This window comes from Trachypithecus francoisi, unplaced genomic scaffold, assembly GCF_009764315.1.
Source record: "Trachypithecus francoisi isolate TF-2019V2 unplaced genomic scaffold, Tfra_2.0 Lachesis_group11, whole genome shotgun sequence".
NCBI classification, from domain to species: Eukaryota; Metazoa; Chordata; class Mammalia; order Primates; family Cercopithecidae; genus Trachypithecus; species Trachypithecus francoisi.
Genome location: NW_022681456.1, coordinates 84,505,198 through 84,523,324, shown reverse-complemented (window position 1 = coordinate 84,523,324; position 18,127 = coordinate 84,505,198). Strand labels below are relative to the sequence as shown.

Below are 18,127 nucleotides of genomic sequence, written 5' to 3'. Positions count from 1 at the left end.
GAGCTAGAGATTGGAAATAACAGAGCTGATAAGGAGAGGAACTGAAGGGTCAACCTAGGTAGCAGGTTCCAGTCAAAAGCCAGCATGGCCCAGAATATCTGTCAGGGTCAACCAAGCATCAACAGAGTTGTGCAGGAACTCCCACCCCGACCCCTGCACCTGGCCTACCCATCTTAAAGAGGTCTCCTGCTCCATGAGGCTGGCAGTTTGGTAAACTTCTTACAAGGCACTGAAGCATGACTCCTGCAAATAGTGCCATCAGGAGTTAAAATAAGCGCTGTTTTCCCCTCAGTTTTTACTTTCTATTTTCTTTTTTCTCCCCCCTTTTTTGAGACAGAGTCTCACACCGTTGCCCGGGCTAGAGTGCAATGGCACGATCTCGGCTCACTGCAACCTTTGCCTCCCAGGTTCAAGTCAGGTGATGGTTATATGGGTGTTTGCCATAAAATTATTTCAACTTGTCTATGTGTTTGGAAACTTTCATAACAAAATATTGGAAAAAAGGAACATTTAATGCACAAAAAAACCCTCTTGAAAATTAACAATATAATAGCAGAAATGAAACACTCCATAGAACAGTTGGAAAATAAGCTAGAGGCAATCTTCCACAAAGTAGAGCAAAAAAAGCCAGAAGATGGAAAATGGAAAATAGTAGACATAAGACAAGGTCCAGCCTAGGAGTTCTCACATAATAGGAGTTCCAGAAGGGGAAAGCAGACAGGACTCTCTAATTATCCATCAAAGAACTACTATCAAGGAAGCAATTCAGTAAAATTTCCTAGAACTGAAGGGCCCATCAAGTGTCAAGTATAATGGATGAAAATAGTTTCACAAATGACAAAACATGGTGAATTTTCACAACACTGAGGACAGAGAGGAAATCCTCCTACATGTTTTCAGAAAGATTAAAAACAAACAAAAAGACAGATTTCATACAAAGGATCAGGAATCACGACAGCGGTGGATCTCTCACCAGTCACGGTGACAGCAGGAAGGCAATGGAACAATGCCTTGAATGTTCTGAAGGAAAATGATTTCTAATTTTCCCTTCTATACACAGCCAAATGATTAATTTAGTGTGAAGACAGAATGAAGGCATTTCCAGACATGCAAGAAACCAAATCCATTGTCTTCTATGAGCTCTTTCTCAGGAAGCTACTGGAGAAAATCTTCCACCAAAATGAGGTAGAAAAACCAGAAGTGCAAGTGTATGGAACCTAGAAAGCAGGTTTTTAACAGAGGAGAGTTGAAGGAAATCCCCAGGATGGAGATGGAAGGTTATGGAACAGCTGCTGGGCAGCAGATCTTCAGAGTGACCAATGCAGGCTACAGCAGTCAGAAGATTCCAACAGAGAAGATGGCATCAACAAGACGAAATTGATAAAACATTTAATGGCCCAGGTGCAGTGGCTCACACCTGTAATCCTAGCACTTTGGTAGGCTGAGACAGGAGGATCACTTGAAGCTAGGAATTTGAGACCAGCCTGGCCAACATGGTGAAACCCCATCTCCACTAAAAGCATAAAAATTACCTGTGCCATGGTGGCACGCACCTGTAATCCCAGCTACTCGGGAGGTTGAGGCACGAGAATTGCTTGAACTTTGCAGGCGGAGGTTGCAGTGAGCTGGGATTGCGCCACTGCACTCCAGCCTGGGGGACAGAGTAAGACCCTGTCTCAAAGAAACAAACAAACAACAACAACAAACCATTTAATGTATCTGAATATATTCAGAGAATATTTACCCACTTAGGGAAGAGTTAAGAAGTTACTAATAGGCTGGAGGCGGTGGCTCACGCCTGTAATCCCAGCACTTTGGGAGGCTGAGGGGGGTGGATCACCTGAGGTCGGGACCAGCCTGACCAACATGGAGAAACCCTGTCTCTACTAAAAATACAAAATCTGCCAGGCGTGGTGGCACATGCCTGTAATCCCAGCTACTCGGGAGGTTGAGGCAGGAGAATCGCTTGAACCCAGGAGGCAGAGGTTGTGGTGAGCCAAGATCGTGCCATTTGCACTCCAGCCTGGGCAACAAGAGCGAAACTTTGTCTCAAAAAAAAGAAAGAAAGAAAGAAATGATCAATAAGGACATGAAAAAACTAATCAATTGAACATATAACTAACAACAATGATCAGCTCCCAGAAAAGCAAAATGTTCCGCAAGGAAGGAGAAGTAATCATTGTATACTACATAGTTCAGTGGTCAACAGGTTTACAGTCTTGATAATGTAAACATGGAGTATTGATCAATCTGCAATCTTAGTTATAACCAAATCAGAAGGACAGGGTAGGAGTGGCGGGAGGTGGGAAGAATATGTGTGTGTGTGTGTGTGTATGTGTGTGCGTGCATGCACGCATGCATGCCCTTGATTTCCTTCTCTTTGTTTTTTTTTTTTTTTTTTTTTTGAGATGGAGTCTCGCTCTGTGGCCCGGATTGGAGTGCAGTGGCCGGATCTCAGCCCACTGCAAGCTCCGCCTCTCCAGTTCACGCCATTCTCCTGCCTCAGCCTCCCGAGTAGCTGGGACTACAGGCGCCCGCCACCTCGCCCGGCTAGTTTTTGTATTTTTTAGTAGAGACGGGGTTTCACCATGTTAGCCAGGATAGTCTCGATCTCCTGACCTCGTGATCCGCCCGCCTCGGCCTCCCAAAGTGCTGGGATTACAAGCTTGAGCCACCGCACCCGGCCCCTTCTCTTTGTTTTTAATCCCTTCTGATTTTTTCTCTGACTGACCTTTTGTTTTCTTGTTCAAACTAATGTATTTCCAGCTTTCTAATGCACATATATTAGTTTTATAGTCAGAAAAAAAAAATATAGGTTATTACCAAGAAAAGGCTAGGGACCACATCTCTGCATCCTGTTTCCCTTCTTAACTCACCATGGACTTACATCTGTGAATCTTTCTCTGTGTTTTTTGAGCCTACTTATGTTTTCAGCATGTGCCACTGCTTGGGCATAATGAATTCCACAAGGTCACCCTGCTGTGCAAAGTATTTCATAGAATCATAGAATCTTACATTTTCATTTATCATTGTTCAAACCCAAGGGATTCCTTGCACTCAAGAATTACACAAGGTGTGTTCAGGGCAGTGAGGCTGAGTAAAAGTCTATGAAGACAGGTAGTGGATGGAGGACTGGAGTGTTTGGGGTTAGTGGTGGCAGAGGGGCTGATGAAGAAACAGGGAAGGAGAGGACTGGGAAGAGGATATGAAGAACCAAACCCTGCTGCGGACACCAAGGAAGGTGGACCGAACAACTGTGTCCTGCCCCTGCTGAAAGCCCTCAAAGGCTCCCCAGTGCCCATACAATAAAGTTTGAAGGTGTTAAATCAGAGCAGAGCTTCTTGAACTTGAATGCACAAAGGAATCACCTGAACCTCTTATTAAAATGTAGATTCTGGTTTTTTGTTGTTGTTTGAGACAGAGTTTCACTCTTGTTGCCCAGGCTGGAGTGCAATGGCATGATCTTGACTCACCACAACCTCTGCCTCCCGAGTTCAAGCAATTCTCCTGCCTCAGCCTCCCGAGTAGCTGGGATTACAGGCATGTACCACCACGCCCGGCTAATTTTAGTAGAGACAGGGTTTCTCCTTGTTGGTCAGGCTGGTCTCAAACTCCTGACCTCAGGTGATTCACTTGCCTTGGCCTTCCAAAGTGCTGGGATTACAGGCATGAGCCACTGCACCCGGCCTAAAATGTAGATTCTGGCTGGGCATGGAGGCTCATGCCTGTAATCCCAGCATTTTAGGAAGCTGGGGCAGGAGGACCCCTTGAACCCAAAAATTCAAGACCAGCCTGGGCAACATAGTGAGACCCTGTCTCCACAAAAAATTTTAAAAATTAGCCAAGCATGGAGGTGCATGCCTATATTCCTAGCTACTCAGGAGGCTGAGGTGGGAGGATCACCTAAGCCATGATTACACCACTGCACTTCAGCCTGGGCAATAGAGTGAGACCCTGTCTCTAAATAACTAAATACATGTAGATTCTGATTCAGAAGGCCTGTGGTGGGCCTGAGGGTCTGCATTTCTGACAAGCACACAGGTAATGTACTCTCTTTGAGCAGTGAGGCATCAGAGGACTCAAAAGCTCCTCTGAGACTGACTTCCTGTCTATTCCTTCATCTTCCCCTGCACTCCCCACCCCATCCCAACATCTCTGTTCCAGCCGTACTGAACCACTCACAGTGCCCTGAGTGTGCTGGGTGGGAACTCCGTGTCCTCGCATGTACTGTTCCCTGTGCCTGGAATCTACCCTCCACGCACAACTCCCACTTTCCTCAAGACCCAGCTCATGTGTGTCCTCTTTTGTGAAGACTTCACCAGTTACTCTCCTTCAAAGAGAGTGAATATTTTCCTTCCTCTGTCTACATGAATGTCTGTTACTGCATTTGTCACACAATACTGCAATGTTTGATTTACCGTGAACTCATGGAAAAGAGTGACCACATCTAGCCTTTGTATCCCCAGCATCTGGCACTATGCCGGGCAGCTAAAGGAATTCTACCTTAATGGGTGGAGGCTCTTTACACATAAAGAAGGAACAGGTTCTCAGTAATGCACAGTTTTACAAAGGGAAGGAAAATAATTCTCAGGAAAGGACATCTGATGTCTCAAGTAGGTGATACATGGTGAGTATCACTAATTACTTGTATTCCTTCCATCATCCTTCCCTCCTTCTTTCTTCCTTCCCTCCTTTCCTTTATATCTGTTTATTTTTTGAGTTTCTCTTTACAGTATATTTTAATACCCAAGTTATAGAATTCTTTCAGTATACAAAAATTAGTAAACCTAGATAAGCTACAAGAAAAGACTTACTTATTCTTATCCAACCTCTGGAGATAATAATTAACCTTAAAATTTTAAAAAATTTGTAGGTACATAGTAGGTGAATGTATTTATGGGGTACATGAGATATTTTGATACAGGCAATAATGATCACATCAGAGTAAATGGAGTATCCATCAATTTAAGCATTCATCCTTTGTATTTCAAACAATCCAATTTTAGTTATTTTTAAATATACAATAAATTATTGTTTTAGTTATTTGTAAGTGTACAATAAATTTTTGTCGACTACAGTCACCCTGTTGTGCTATCAAATACTAGACCTTGGTCATTCTAACTATATTTTTGTACTAATGAGTACCATCCCCACTTCCACATCCCCACTACCCTTCCCAGCCTCTCGTAATCATCCTTCTACTCTATATCTCTATGAGTTCAATTGTTTTAATTTTCAGCTCCCAGAAATAAGTGAGAACATGCAAAGTTTGTCTTTCTGTGCTTGGCTTATTTCCCTTAACATAATAACCTCCAGTTCCATCCATGTTGCTGCAAATGACAGGATCTCATTCTTTTTTACAGCTGAATGGTACTCCATTGTGTATATGTACCACATTTTCTTTATCCATTCATCTGTTGATGGACACTTACTTGGCTTCCAAATCTTTTTTTTTTTTTTTTTTTTTTTTTTTTTAGACAGAGTCTTGCTTTGCTTTGTCGCCAGGTTGGAGTGCAGTGGTCCGATCTTGGCTCATTGCCTCCACCTCCTGAGTTCAAGCGATTCTCCTGGTTCAGCCTCTCGAGTAGCTGGGACTACAGGCAAGCGCCACCATGCCTGGCTAACTTTTTGTATTTTAGTAGAGATGGGGTTTCACCATGTTGGTCAGGGTGGTCTCATTTTTGCTTTGGTTGCCTGTGCTTGTGGGGTATTACTCAAGAAATCTTTGCCCAGCCCAATGTGCCAGGGAGTTTCCCCAATGTTTTCTTTTAGTAGTTTCATAGTTTGAGTCTTAGATTTAAGACTTCAATCAATTTTGATTTGATTTTTGTATATGGTGAGAGATGGAGGCCGTTTCATTGTTCTGCATATAGATATCCAGTTTCCCAGCACCATTTATTGAAGAGAATGTCCATTCCCTAATGTATGTTCTAGGCAACTTTGTTGAAAATGAGTTCACTGTAGATGTATGGATTTATTTCTGGGTTTTCTTTTTCTGTTCCATTGGTCTATGTATCTGTTTTTATGCCAGTACCATGCTGTTTTGGTTACTATAGTGGCTCTGTAGTATAATTTGAAGTCAGATAATGTGATTCCTCCAGTCTTGTTTTTTGATCAGGATAGCTTTGCCTAACTAACATTTTAATGTATATCCATCTAGAGGTTTTTTCTATTCATAAACATAAAATATGTGTGCATATATATATTTAGTCAACATTAAACTAATTAAGTAGTTTTAATATTACTCACTCAAATATTACAACTGTGAGGATAGCCTCCTTTGGAGGTACCATCAGAAACCTACATTTCAGAACATTTTTGAGGAATACAGTCCATTTAGTTTGCCGAATATCCTTCAGTTTGGTTTTTTTTTTTCTTGTTATTGGTTTTTTTTGTTTGTTTTTCTTTTGAGACAGAGTCTTGCTCTGTTGCCCAGTGGTGTGATCTCAGCTCACTGCAACCTCTGCCTCCCGGGTTCAAGCAATTCTCATCTTTCAACCTCCCAAGGAGCTGGGACTGCAGGCGCGCGCCACCATGCCCAGCTAATTTTTGTATTTTTAGTAGAGATGGGGTTTCACCATGTTGACCAGGCTGGTCTCGAGCTCCTGACCTCGAGCTCCTGACCTCAAGTGATCCACCCACCTCAGCCTCCCAAAATGCTGGTATTACAGGTGTGAGCCACTGCACCCACCCTCAATTTGGTTTTGTCTAATATTTCTTCATGATAAGACTCACGCTTTGCTGCTGCTTTTCTTTTCTTTCTTTCTTTTTTTTTTTTTTTTTCTTTTTAGTCACTCTGTCGCCCAGGCTGAAGTGCAGTGGCATAGACTTGGCTCACTGCAGCCTTCAGTGCCTGGGCTCAAGCAATCCTCCTGCCTTGGCCTCCCAAAGTGCTAGGATTACAGATGTGAGACATCCTGCCAGCTGGCTTTGCATTTTTTTGGCAGAAGTGTTATAAAGTATATTTTTGTCCTTCTCAGCATATCATATGAGAAAACACGTAGTGTCAATTTGTGCCATTATTTGTGATTCATGATTAAGTTGGAACCTAACAGTTTTCTCTACTGTAGTGTTACCATTTTTTCCTTTGTAACTTTTTTTTTAGACAGGATCTCGTTCTGCCCAGGCTGGAGTGAAGTGGCACAATCTCGGCTCACTGCAACTTCTGCCTCCCAGGCTCCAATAATCCTCCCACCTCGGCCTCCCAAGTAGCTAGGACTACAGGCACGTGCTACTCAGCTAATTTTTGTATTTTTAATAGAGACAGGATTTCGCTATGTTGCCTAGGCTGGTCTTGAATTCCTGGACTTCAGTCTTCCAAAGTGCTGTGATTACAGGTGTGAGCCACCGTGCCAGACCTCTCCTTTGTAATTTAAAAGTAATCTGTGAACAAAAAGCAATCTGTGCACATGAAAATATACTAAGCATCACTACTCGTTAGGGAATGCAAACCTAAACCATAATGAGGTACCAATTCACATCCACAAATAGGGCTACAATTTAAAAGACAGACATCAACAAGTTGGCAAGGATGTGGGGAAATTGGAACTCTCATCCATTGCTGATGGGATATAAAATGGTGCAGTACCTTCGAAAAACAACTTGGCAGTTCCTCAAAAAGTTAAACATAGGTACATATGACACAGCAATGCTTCTCCTGGGTATACACCCGAAAGAACTGAAAACACATCCCCACAAAAATCAGGAATGTTTATAGCAGTATTACTCATATAGACAAGTGAAAACAAATGTCCATCGATTGATGAATGGATACATAAAATGTCGTATATCCATACAATAGAATATTATTTGGCAATAAAAAGGAATAAAGTGGCCAGGCACAGTGGCTCACACCTGTAATCCCAGCACTTTGAGAGGCGGAGGTGGGTGGATTGCTTGAGTCCGGGAGTTCGAGAACAGCCTGGGTAACATGGTGAAACCCCGTCTCTACAAAAAATTAAAAATACAAAATACAAAAATTAGGCTGGGTGCAGCGGCAGATGCCTATAATCCCAGCACTCTGAGAGGCTGAGGCGGGCAGATCACTTGAGTCCAGGAGTTCAAGACCAGCCCGAACAACATGGCAAAACCCTGTCTCTACAAAAAGCACAAAAATTAGCTGGGCATGGTGGTGCATGCCTGTAGTCCCAGCTACTCAAGAGGCTGAAGTGGAAGGATGGCTTGAGCTCAGGAGGTGGAAGTTGCAGTGAGCAAAGATTGTGCCACTGCACTCCAGCCTGAGTGACAGAACCAGACCCTGTCTCAAAACAAAAACAAAAATAAGTGCACGGTGGTGTGCACTTGTAGTCCCAGGTGCTCAGGAGGCTGAGGCAGAAGGATTGCTTGAGCCCAGGAGGTGGAGGTTGCAGTGAGCTGAGACTGTGCCACTGCACTCCAACCTGGGCGACAGAGTGAAACCCTATCTCCAAAAAGAAAACAGAATGAACTACTAATAAATGCTACAACTTAGAGAACGCCGGAAAACATTATACTAAGTGAAAGAAGCCAGTTACGGAAGACTGTATTGTATGATTCCATTTATGTGAAGTGTTCAAAATAGGTACATTTCTAGAAACAGAAAGTAGATTTGTGGTTGCCAAGGCATAGGGGAAGGAAGGGAATAGGGACTAATACTAATGGGAGAGAGAGACAAAAACATTCTAAAATTAGATTGTGGTGATAGCTGCGCAGCCCTTTGAATGTACTAAGAAAACATTGAATTGCACATTTTAAATGGTAAGTTATACAGTATTTGGATTATATCTCAATAAAGCTGTTTAAACACAAAGAAAGGCCGGGCATGGTGGCTCACACCTGTAATCCCAGCACTTTGGGAGGCCGAGGCAAGTGGATCACCTGAGGTCAGGAGTTTGATACCAGCCTAACCATCATCGTGAAATCTCATCTCTACTAAAAACACAAAAATTAACTGGGCTTGGTGGCGGATGCCTGTAGTCCCAGCTATTCGGGAGGCTGAGATGGGAGAATTGCTTGAACCCGGGAGGTGGAGGTTGCAGTGAGCCAAGGTCATGCCAGGGCACTCCAGCCTGGGCAACAGAGCGAGACTGAGTCTCAAAAAAACAAAAATAAAAACAAAAAACACGCACACAAAGAAAAAATTCTGTGTGGAGGTAAGTTTAAACTATATCAATATTCCGTTTCCTATCAAACTTGCACCTAAAAGTTTTAGCATTCACTGATGATTCTTGACTGAATCATTACTGTATTGCAAAATGGTGATTTTTCTATCATTGCTTCTTCATTGACTAGTTGGCATTTTACTATAAGGAAGAGCCATCAAATATATTTTTAAAAATAAAAAATAGGATTATACTCAACATTAATGCTTCATAATTTGCTAATTTAATATTACTCAGTTCTGTGATTCTGTATGTAAATATTTACCAATGTCATCATTTTTAGTGGTTGCTAAGTTTTTTGTTTTTTGAGATAGAGTCTTGCTCTGTCACCCAGGCTGGAGTGCAATGGCATGATCTTAGCTCACTGCAACCTCTGCCTCCTGGGTTCAAGTGATTCTCCTGCCTCAGCCTCCTGAGTAGCTGGGATTACGGGCATGTGTCACGAAGCCTGCATAATTTTTGTATTTTTTAGTAGAGACAGGGTCTCGCCATGTTGGCCAGGCTGCTCTCAAACTCCTGACCTCAGGTGATCCTCCTGTCTCAGCTTCTGAAAGTGCTGGGATTACAGGCGTGAGCCACTGTGCCTGGACTCTATGAATCTTACTGGAGGATTATTCCTTTAGACAAAAATCACACTGATAAGTCTCTTTAAGATAAGGCCTTCTCTATCTTGGGTACCCCATGAGGCTGTGGAGGAATAATATCCTTAAGATCCTTAGAAGGTCTTTCTCTTCCTGCCATCTTGGATCCTGTGGAGGCCTGCTGGGAATAGGACTTCTAAAAGGAAATATGTCTGGAAGGCTGTGGTCCAAGGCCATTTTTGCTGGCTATAAGCGGAGTCTCTGGAACCAAAGGGAGCACACAGCAGTTCTTCTTAAAATTGAAGGTGATTTATGCCTGAGATGAAACAGAATTCTATTTGGGCAAGAGATGTGCTTCTGTATACAAAGCAAAGGACACCACAGTGACTCCTGGTGGCAAACCAAACAAAACCAGAGTAATCTGGGGAAACGTAACTCGGGCCTACGGAAACAGTGGCAAGGTTCATGCCTAATTCCAAAGCAACCTTCCTGCTAAGCCCACTGGACACAGAATCTGAGTGATGCTGTACCCCTCAAGGGTTTAAACTGATGAAAAGTCAATAAATAAAAGTGGATTTGTGGGGGGAAAGATCCTTAGAAGTCCTACTGTTTGACAGAGTAGGTCTGCAACAAATGCCTGTAGGATCCTTAGGACTACTTCTGCCTGTCTGAAGGATGCTGAGGCACCCACTTAGGTCTTTCTGATGCTTAATGACTCTGCTTTTACAGTCCCAGCTTTGGCTTCATCTGTGCATAGAGACTGTGTGTTCCTGACAGTGCTCTGGAGTTGATCTTTGCCCCGAGGCTTTTTTATTACTTTGACAATTCTTTCCTGGCTGGAAAGATTATCCTGGGCTTTTTATATCTCCTCCAAATTCTGCCTAAAAAAACAGAATAATTCTTTCTTTAGCTTTTCTCTCACTATCTGTATCTTAGGATGCAAGGCTCAAAAAAGTCAAACGTAACTTCCAACACTCTGCCTGAAAATCCTAGCCAGAGTCATCAGTTAATTAGACCTTTTTTATTTTTCACATTAGTACAGATGAAAGTTTCAGTCAACTGTCCACCACTATATCAGAGTCTCTGTTCCTCCAGATTCCAATAGTGTTTCCCTCACCTTTCCCTTGAGCCTTTGCCTGCAGTCTCCTCAAGGCCCTGCCAGCTTTCCCGCGCAGTCTCACTGAGGCTGTCAGGCGCCTCCCACATGTTAGGTTCTGCTATGGCAGTGCCTTGCTTCCAGGTACCAAATCCTGTCCCAGGTGTCTGTTGCTGCACAGCAAATGACTTCAAGCTTAGTGGCATAAAACTACAACTATTTTATTATTCTCATGGATTCTGTGGATTAGGAATTCGGATAGGGCATGGAAGAGATGAATTTTCAATGCTCCATGAGGTCTTGGACCTCAACCAGGAAGACTCGGTGCACAGGAGCTGGAATACCTGAAGCTGGAGAATCCACTTCCAAGATGGTTCTTCCTGCCTATAGCTGCCAGCCTGGCGGGCGTGGCTGGCAGGCTGGCTCAGCTGGGTCTCTTGGCTGGAGCACTACGCATGGCCTCTCTGGCATGGCGGCCTCGGGAAATTGGACTTCTTATATCGTGGCTCAGGAGAAAAAGAAGCCAACAGAGGGGTACAGCAGTGATGCAGGACAGGCAAGGCTGACTCCTTTTGGCAGGGTTTTCCCAGATAAAGCAAGCAGAGAGTGTGGAGAGGAGTGGAGGATGAGAAGCTGGGAAGAAAGCATCTTAGCCATCTATGCATGCACACTCACACACACACACACACACACACACAAAATCTATGAGGGCAAACAGGTTTGCTGGGAGTAGCCAGACTCTAGTAAAGACAGATGGTGTAAGTGAGCTGGATGAGGTTGCTCAGCTCTGGAATTTCTCCAGTCTCACTGGAGGCTGGGTATTGTATGTGAAGACTCTCCCATGAGTGGGGGATACATACAGAGGCCACCACGGGGCAGTAGCAGCCAGAAGAGAATGAATGGTGTAAAGGGTTGAATAGTGGCCCCCTCAAGAGAGAGATGTCCAAGTTCTAAACCCCTATACCTGTGAATGTGACCTTTTTGGAAATAGGATCTTTTTCCAAATAAAGATCTTAAGAAGAGATCATCCTAGATTAATGGTGAGCCTTAAATCCAGAGACAGGTATCCTTCTGGGAAGAAGGAGAGGGAATTTCAAGACACAGAGACACAGAGGAGAAGGCCATGTGAAGATGGAGGCAAAGACTGGAGGCGCCACTGCCAAGCAACACTGCAGATCGCCTGCAGCTGCCAGAGGCTTGGAGAGAGCTTGCCACAGGCCCTCCCTCAGAGCCTCCAGCAGGAACCCACCCTGCTGACACCTCGATTTCAGGTTTCCAGCCTCCACAACTGTGGTGGAATGAATCACTGTTGTTTTGAGCCACCCAGTTTGTTGCAATTTGTACGGCAGTCCTAGGAAAGCTAACAGGCAGTCCAGGTAGGAATGGGTGGTGAGGCAGAAGGGATCTGGAGGCATGGGGTGGCAAGGGGGCCCAGCGTGTACCCCAACCTAGACCACCCAGCCCTTCCGTCACACCGGCCCCTGCCCCTCAATGTTTTGCACACTTTGAGGCCTGATCCAGGGATTTTCCCTTTCCCTGGTGCCACGGCTCAGCACTGCTTCCCCCTCGGGGCTGCATCTTCTCAGGACCCACGACTGCACGGTCTTGAGCAGTGGTGCCTGGTTTCTCTCTTGCACCACCGTTGGTATCTTCTCCCTCCCCTATTTCTCACCGTCTGCGGAAGTGCTTTGTATACAGTGAGTGCTTAATAAAAGTCACTTTTCTCTCCTCAGAGTCCCCTAACTCTTGCCCTAGCCACTTTCCCTGCTCCAACTGAATTTGTGCCCTAACCTTGTCAGAGACAAGGATAACGTCCCCATGGCTCCAGTGTGATGGCGTTCCCTCCCCTCCCACACAGCACCCCGGCCCCGTATTCCCCACAGGAGCTTGTGGGGTGATCATTAGCCCATGTGCCTCCTGACCCCACTCCCAGTCACTAATTTGTGTGTAAGCTTGGACAAGTCGCTGCACCCTCTGCTCCTTAGTTTCCTCTCAGGTAAAATAAGAGGGTTGGAGGAGACACATTCACCCATGCATTCCTCCACTCGCTGTTGTTTACTAAGACTGTGCGCCATAACTCTGCCTTCTGAAAGGAGCTCTGGTTCTGTAGGGTTTTTGTTTTGTTTTGTTTTTTTGAGATGGAGTCTGGCTCTGTCACCCAGGCTGGAGTGAAGTGGTGCAATCTCCGCTCACGGCAACCTCCGCCTCCCGGGTTCAAGCGATTCTCCTGCCTCAGCCTCCTGAGTAGCTGGGATTATAGGTGTGTGCCACCACGCCTGGCTAATTTTTGTGTTTTTAGTGCAGACGGGGTTTCACCATGTTGGCCAAGCTGGTCTCGAACTCCTGACCTCAGGTGATCCATCCTGGGATTACAGGCCTGAGCCACTGTGCCCAGCCAAGGTTCTGCGGTTTTAAAGCTGCCACTTTGGAGAATCTGTCCAGGTGCAACGCAGGCATTCCTTCCTTCTGTGTACCCTTTAGGAAGCAGATATTGGCTCAAAATAAGAAAGACCCTTCTACCAGAAAGGCTCACAAACGGACAGGCTTCCACAGAAAGGGGTGAGCCCCTGGTCTGGAGGAGTCTCTGGGATTGCTTCCAACTCTGGGATCCTGAGAGCCTCCATAAAAGGTTTATTGAGCAGGAGAACCAATTTAACTCTGTTCCCATGAAAATAAACGTGGAGATTTACTTCAAATTCAGCAGCTCTGGTGAGAAGGCTCTCACACAGGTCCAGGTTAGACCCACACAGACTCCACGACCCTCTAAGGCAACTAGCACACAGCAGACGAAGGAAACGATTCAGGTGTCAGAATTGCTTTTATTTTTATCTCCAGTCAGTCACAGACCCCAGGAAGGTGAGGCCAGGGAAGGGAACAGGCACGGACACTGGGGAACTTGCAGGAGCTGAGGCCAGTGGACAACAGGAGTGTCTGGGGTATGGCAGCCGGGCTGCGTCCCTGGAGCTGTCTGCCTTCAGGGACTCAGGAGAACGGCTTAGGGAGGGCTCGGGATGGGGGTACACTGTGTCCAAGAGATGCAACCATCGTTCGGCAAAAGTGAACAGTGGCGGCTGATGAGCAGATAGGCCTGGGGGGGTCTGAGGAGAGCTGGGGGCGGGATCCTGCCCCCAACCTCCAGCCACATGGGCCCTCGGCGACTCTCCCAAACCAGGCCCTGCGTTTCCTCAAACAGCCACCGGAGGGCAGCAAAGTGCTTGTGCAAAATTCCAACCCGCCCAGGAGAGCAGCCAGGACACCTGGGACTTGGCCTCGTGTGGACCAGGGAGGGAGGCACGGAGCCTGTTGGAAAATGGGTGTCTGTCCCATCCTGACTCCCTCGGAAGGAAGAGTAGGGAATGGAAGAACTAAGATTCCGGAGCTTCCCCAGGTGATACAGAAGGAACCATGCGTGTGCCCAGGAATGAGTCCCAGACTCACATGTGCCTCCCTGGCCCCCATCTGCAGCTGCCAGGAGAGGACTTCAGCGGGGAGACCCCTCACCTCGCATTCCAGATGGTCAGATTCCTAGCTGCCTCCAGCTTTACAAAATCCAGCCCACCCCTTCCTGGGCCCAGCCCCACCCAGTCCAAAAATGTGAGGGGCCTTCAGGCTCCCTTCCTCCTTTACAGCTTGCAACACCTGCTCAGCTGTGGTTTCCTTAATCCTGCATTCCTGTTCCCCCACCCTTCCTCCTTCTGACGCCTCTCCTGGTGTTTCAGGGATCCTCACTGCCTGGATTGGAGATGGAACACACAGTCTTTGGCCCTGACCCTGCTGCCGACACTGTGGTACCCGGGACCCCCCACTCAGGACCCAGAGTAGGAGGCTGCAGCATCTTCTGCCTGGCCTCCCCAGCTCTGCAAAGAAACCATTTCTCAAATGGCTGTGATGCGTGTGTGATATTGTTTATAGCCGAGGGCCTGTCCCTCTTCCCCCAAGCTTTTGGCACTCAGCCCTGAATAGGCTTTTAAATCCCCAGTTTTTCTGCAATAACTTATCCCAGGGAGAGGAGAACTTGGACAAGTAGATTCTAGGAAGCATGACCAAGGCTGTCTGACAGTGGCAGGAGAGTGGGGTGCTGGGGCTAACCCCTCTGGAACTGAGGCCAGAGATGAGGAGAGGAAACTGAGTGGCTTGGAGGAGAGGAGGTGGAGGAGGGTGGGAACCGGGTGAGGAAGTCAGTGGAGAGAAGTGTTCTGGTGCCTCTCCCGCCCTACCCTGGCTATGAACTTCCACGTGGCAGATAGAAAAACTGAATCCCAGACAGCAAGAAACCCTCACCTAACACCAGGAGCCCACTGGCGGTGAGGTTAGGAACCAGAAACCAGAAATCTTGCCTCCCAGTTCATGTCTGGAGGATAAAAACTCAGAGTGCAAAACCTGGCGAGGGGTCTCAGGAGAGACGGGAGGCCGGGTGGCACTGAGGACAAGAAATCCCCAGGACATCAGGGCCTGACTACCCACCTCTCTGTGCCCTCATGTGGTCTCATTCCAGCCCCCATCCAGGCCCATGGACAAGAGTGATACCCCGTTTGTGTGAGGCAGCTGTGGGTCTGAACCCCAGGCCCACCACTCGCTAGCCATATGACCTGGGACTCATTACTGAGCCTTTCTGAGCACCTCGGCTTTTCCCTCTGTGACGGACATGAGCAGAGTGCTGTCTCTGGAGGATCACTGCAATGGATTAATTTAGACCAGCACACAGTGGGCATCTCACCCGTGCCCCCAGTGCCTTTGCTGCACACACACCACCCGCCAGTTCTTGGCTCCTTTTCTCTTCAAATATCCAAGATGGAACAAAACTTCAAATGCTTCTGCAATATTTCTTGAAAGCTGGGAGTAGGAAGGGTGGGGAGGGATGGGGTTGGGAAGGAACAGCACACCTCGTTACCCTTCCCAGGGGAGATGGAGCTCCCAGCACAGGGGAGAGAGAAGAGGAGGAGGGCGAAGCCAAGGGAGGGTTCTGCTATCCACTCAGAGCTTTCCTGTCTCCACACAGTAACTTTCCACTGGCCTCGAGCTGGCCACTGCACATGCTGGCTGCACACTCCCCCAGTGTGGCCTCCTGGTTCCCTCCCCACAGGTGCCCCCCTGGGGGTTGGAAGGCTGACGCACACCCTGCCTGAGATCCCAGCCGCCTGGAAGCTGATAAGCAGCCCTGGCCTCATTACATGGGACCAGCTGGAGGGACTGGCCCTGGCTGTTAGCATCAGCTGGATGGCTTCCAAATTGGAGAGATGCAGAGATAAGTGGGGGGGCACGTAGGGACTCTGGGCTGAGTGAGCGGCCAGTGAAGCTAGAAGAGATGTGGACTCTGCCAACTACGAAGGCCTCAGGAGGCCTGGCTGGGGACAAGCCAGCAAACAGCAGCTGACGGGAAGGGTTTAGGAAACAAGAGGTGCAGAAGGGACTCCCACACAGCCTCGGGTTAGGGCTGGGACAGAGCAGGGACTTCTTCCAGATGGGGCTGGCCTGGCAGCTAGAATGATTGCCTCCTCCCCCAGAACATCCAGCCAGAGGGCCCAAGCACACCTCACTCAGCCTCAGGCCTGTGGCAGTAGCCTGGTGGGTGGAGAGAAGTGAGTGAGAGGATGTGGATCTCGGTTCTGCAACCCCAAATGCCTCCCAGGTGGACACGGGTCTGGGTGGATTGGCTCCCCGGCTCCCACTTCCCTGGGCGCCCCAGGACAGGCCCTCACTGAGGAGCAGGGCCCCCTGCTCTCACCTCCTGCCCCAACAGTGCTCTGTCATGACGCGGGAGGGCCATTCACAGCGAGCAGCAGACAGCACAGGCTTCATGGCCCTTGGCCTTGGGGTCCAAATCCCTAGAACAAGCTGCTGGTCCCAGAATCAAGAGAAGATGGGCAGCCTGGGACAGCCATCCTGCCCACCCACTCCACCTGCCCAGCTATGTCCCCCACCCCCTTTCTTACAAAGTGTCAATGCCTGTCCTGCACGAGAAAGACAGGAAGACACAGACTGGACGCAGGACAGTGTGCCCCAAGGCCACATGGTTGTGCAGCCCTAGGAGGAATTGTGGTGGGGGGTCAGGGCTCCCCTGGGCTTCCTGGGTCTCACTCCCGCATTTGAAATCCTGCTAGGCTTCTCCCCCTTGTCCCTTGGGCCCTCAAACCCAGAGGAGCCTTCAGCCTTGACCGTCCCAATTTGGAAGATGTAACGGGGGGAACGGGGCGGCACAGGGACTGACATGGCCTCGGTTCCTCAGGGTCCCCATGGCATATGTACAAGCGGCAGAGGGCTGGGCTGGGCTGGGGTAGACAGTGGCCTGGCCACAGCCAGGGTTGGCAGCTAGTTTTATATCTGGTCTTGTAACACAGGGGAGGGACAGGGAACCAAGAGGGGTGCATTCTCTGGAGGACGGTGGGGTGGGGAGGGCTCCTCATTCCCGGTTAGTGCCAAAAAGCTGCAGGAAGAAGGTGAAGATATAGATGATGTCTAGGTAAATGTTGAGGGCTCCAAAAATATACTCCTCAGGGCTCAGCGAGTGGCGTCGGTTACCCATCAGCAACTGGGTGTCAAGTGCCAGGAACTGGGAGAAGTGAGGAGAGACAGAGGGGTCAGAGGCCCAGGCAGTGTGACACTGACTATGGCAGCCCTGGTGCCCCCCTCAGCCCCGCCCCCAATTTTATTACCCTCACCTGCTGCCTGGCTGCCCAGTGGCCCTCCTGCGACACCTTCTATCCCTAATTCTGTTCAGCAGCTATTTACTGAGCCCCTGCTATGTGCCAGGCACAGGGATACAGCAGAGAACAAGACAGCCAAGGTCCCTGTCCTCACAGAGCTTAGAGTCTAGAGGAATTGTTAGGATGAGCATAACAAGGTTCCAGGCAGCGGTGGGGCTGATAACAAGGAGCCTCACCTATGTGAGTGTGGCAGGGAGTTAGGGAAGGCTTCCTGGGGGAGGGGACGTTCAAGCTGAGGCCCAGACTTCTTGCCATTCCCTCAGGACTCTGCTCTCAGAGGAAGGCGAATGCTTCAGGTACAAGCAGGGCCCAAGCACTTGTGCTGTGCTGACATCAGCCCATCAGTGCTATACCAACATCCCCATCCAGTAAGAATCAGATTCTTCCTACAGGAAGTGAGGCCCAGAGACCTTAAATATTAGCCAAAGGTTACACAGCTGGAAAGTGGCAAAGCCCAGATTTGAACCCAAGCAGTCCAGCTCCAGAGCCCCAGGTGTAACCATTCTGCCCTGCTACTAACAGCACCCGGGGTTAACGCCTTTCCTCCCAGGAAGCAGGCTCTTCCCTGGGGACCTGCTTGGCCTAATGGACTAGGAACAGATTCCC

General features: G+C 47.9%; 1 protein-coding gene and 1 pseudogene across 2 annotated transcripts in view; one reads left to right on the top strand and one right to left on the bottom strand.

Annotated features, from left to right (window-relative positions):
- Positions 1-9,865: 9,865 nt before the first annotated feature.
- Positions 9,866-10,266, top strand: LOC117090150 (annotated as a pseudogene).
- Positions 10,267-13,616: 3,350 nt separating this feature from the next.
- The window catches only part of FAIM2 (Fas apoptotic inhibitory molecule 2), a 36,898-nt gene continuing 32,387 nt past the window's right edge, over positions 13,617-18,127 (bottom strand). For both annotated transcript variants that reach the window (XM_033222143.1, XM_033222144.1), the window contains one exon: positions 13,617-17,367. In XM_033222143.1, the coding sequence (XP_033078034.1) occupies positions 17,218-17,367 (150 nt within the window). In that variant the 3' untranslated portion in view covers positions 13,617-17,217. The remainder of the gene's footprint in view (positions 17,368-18,127) is intronic.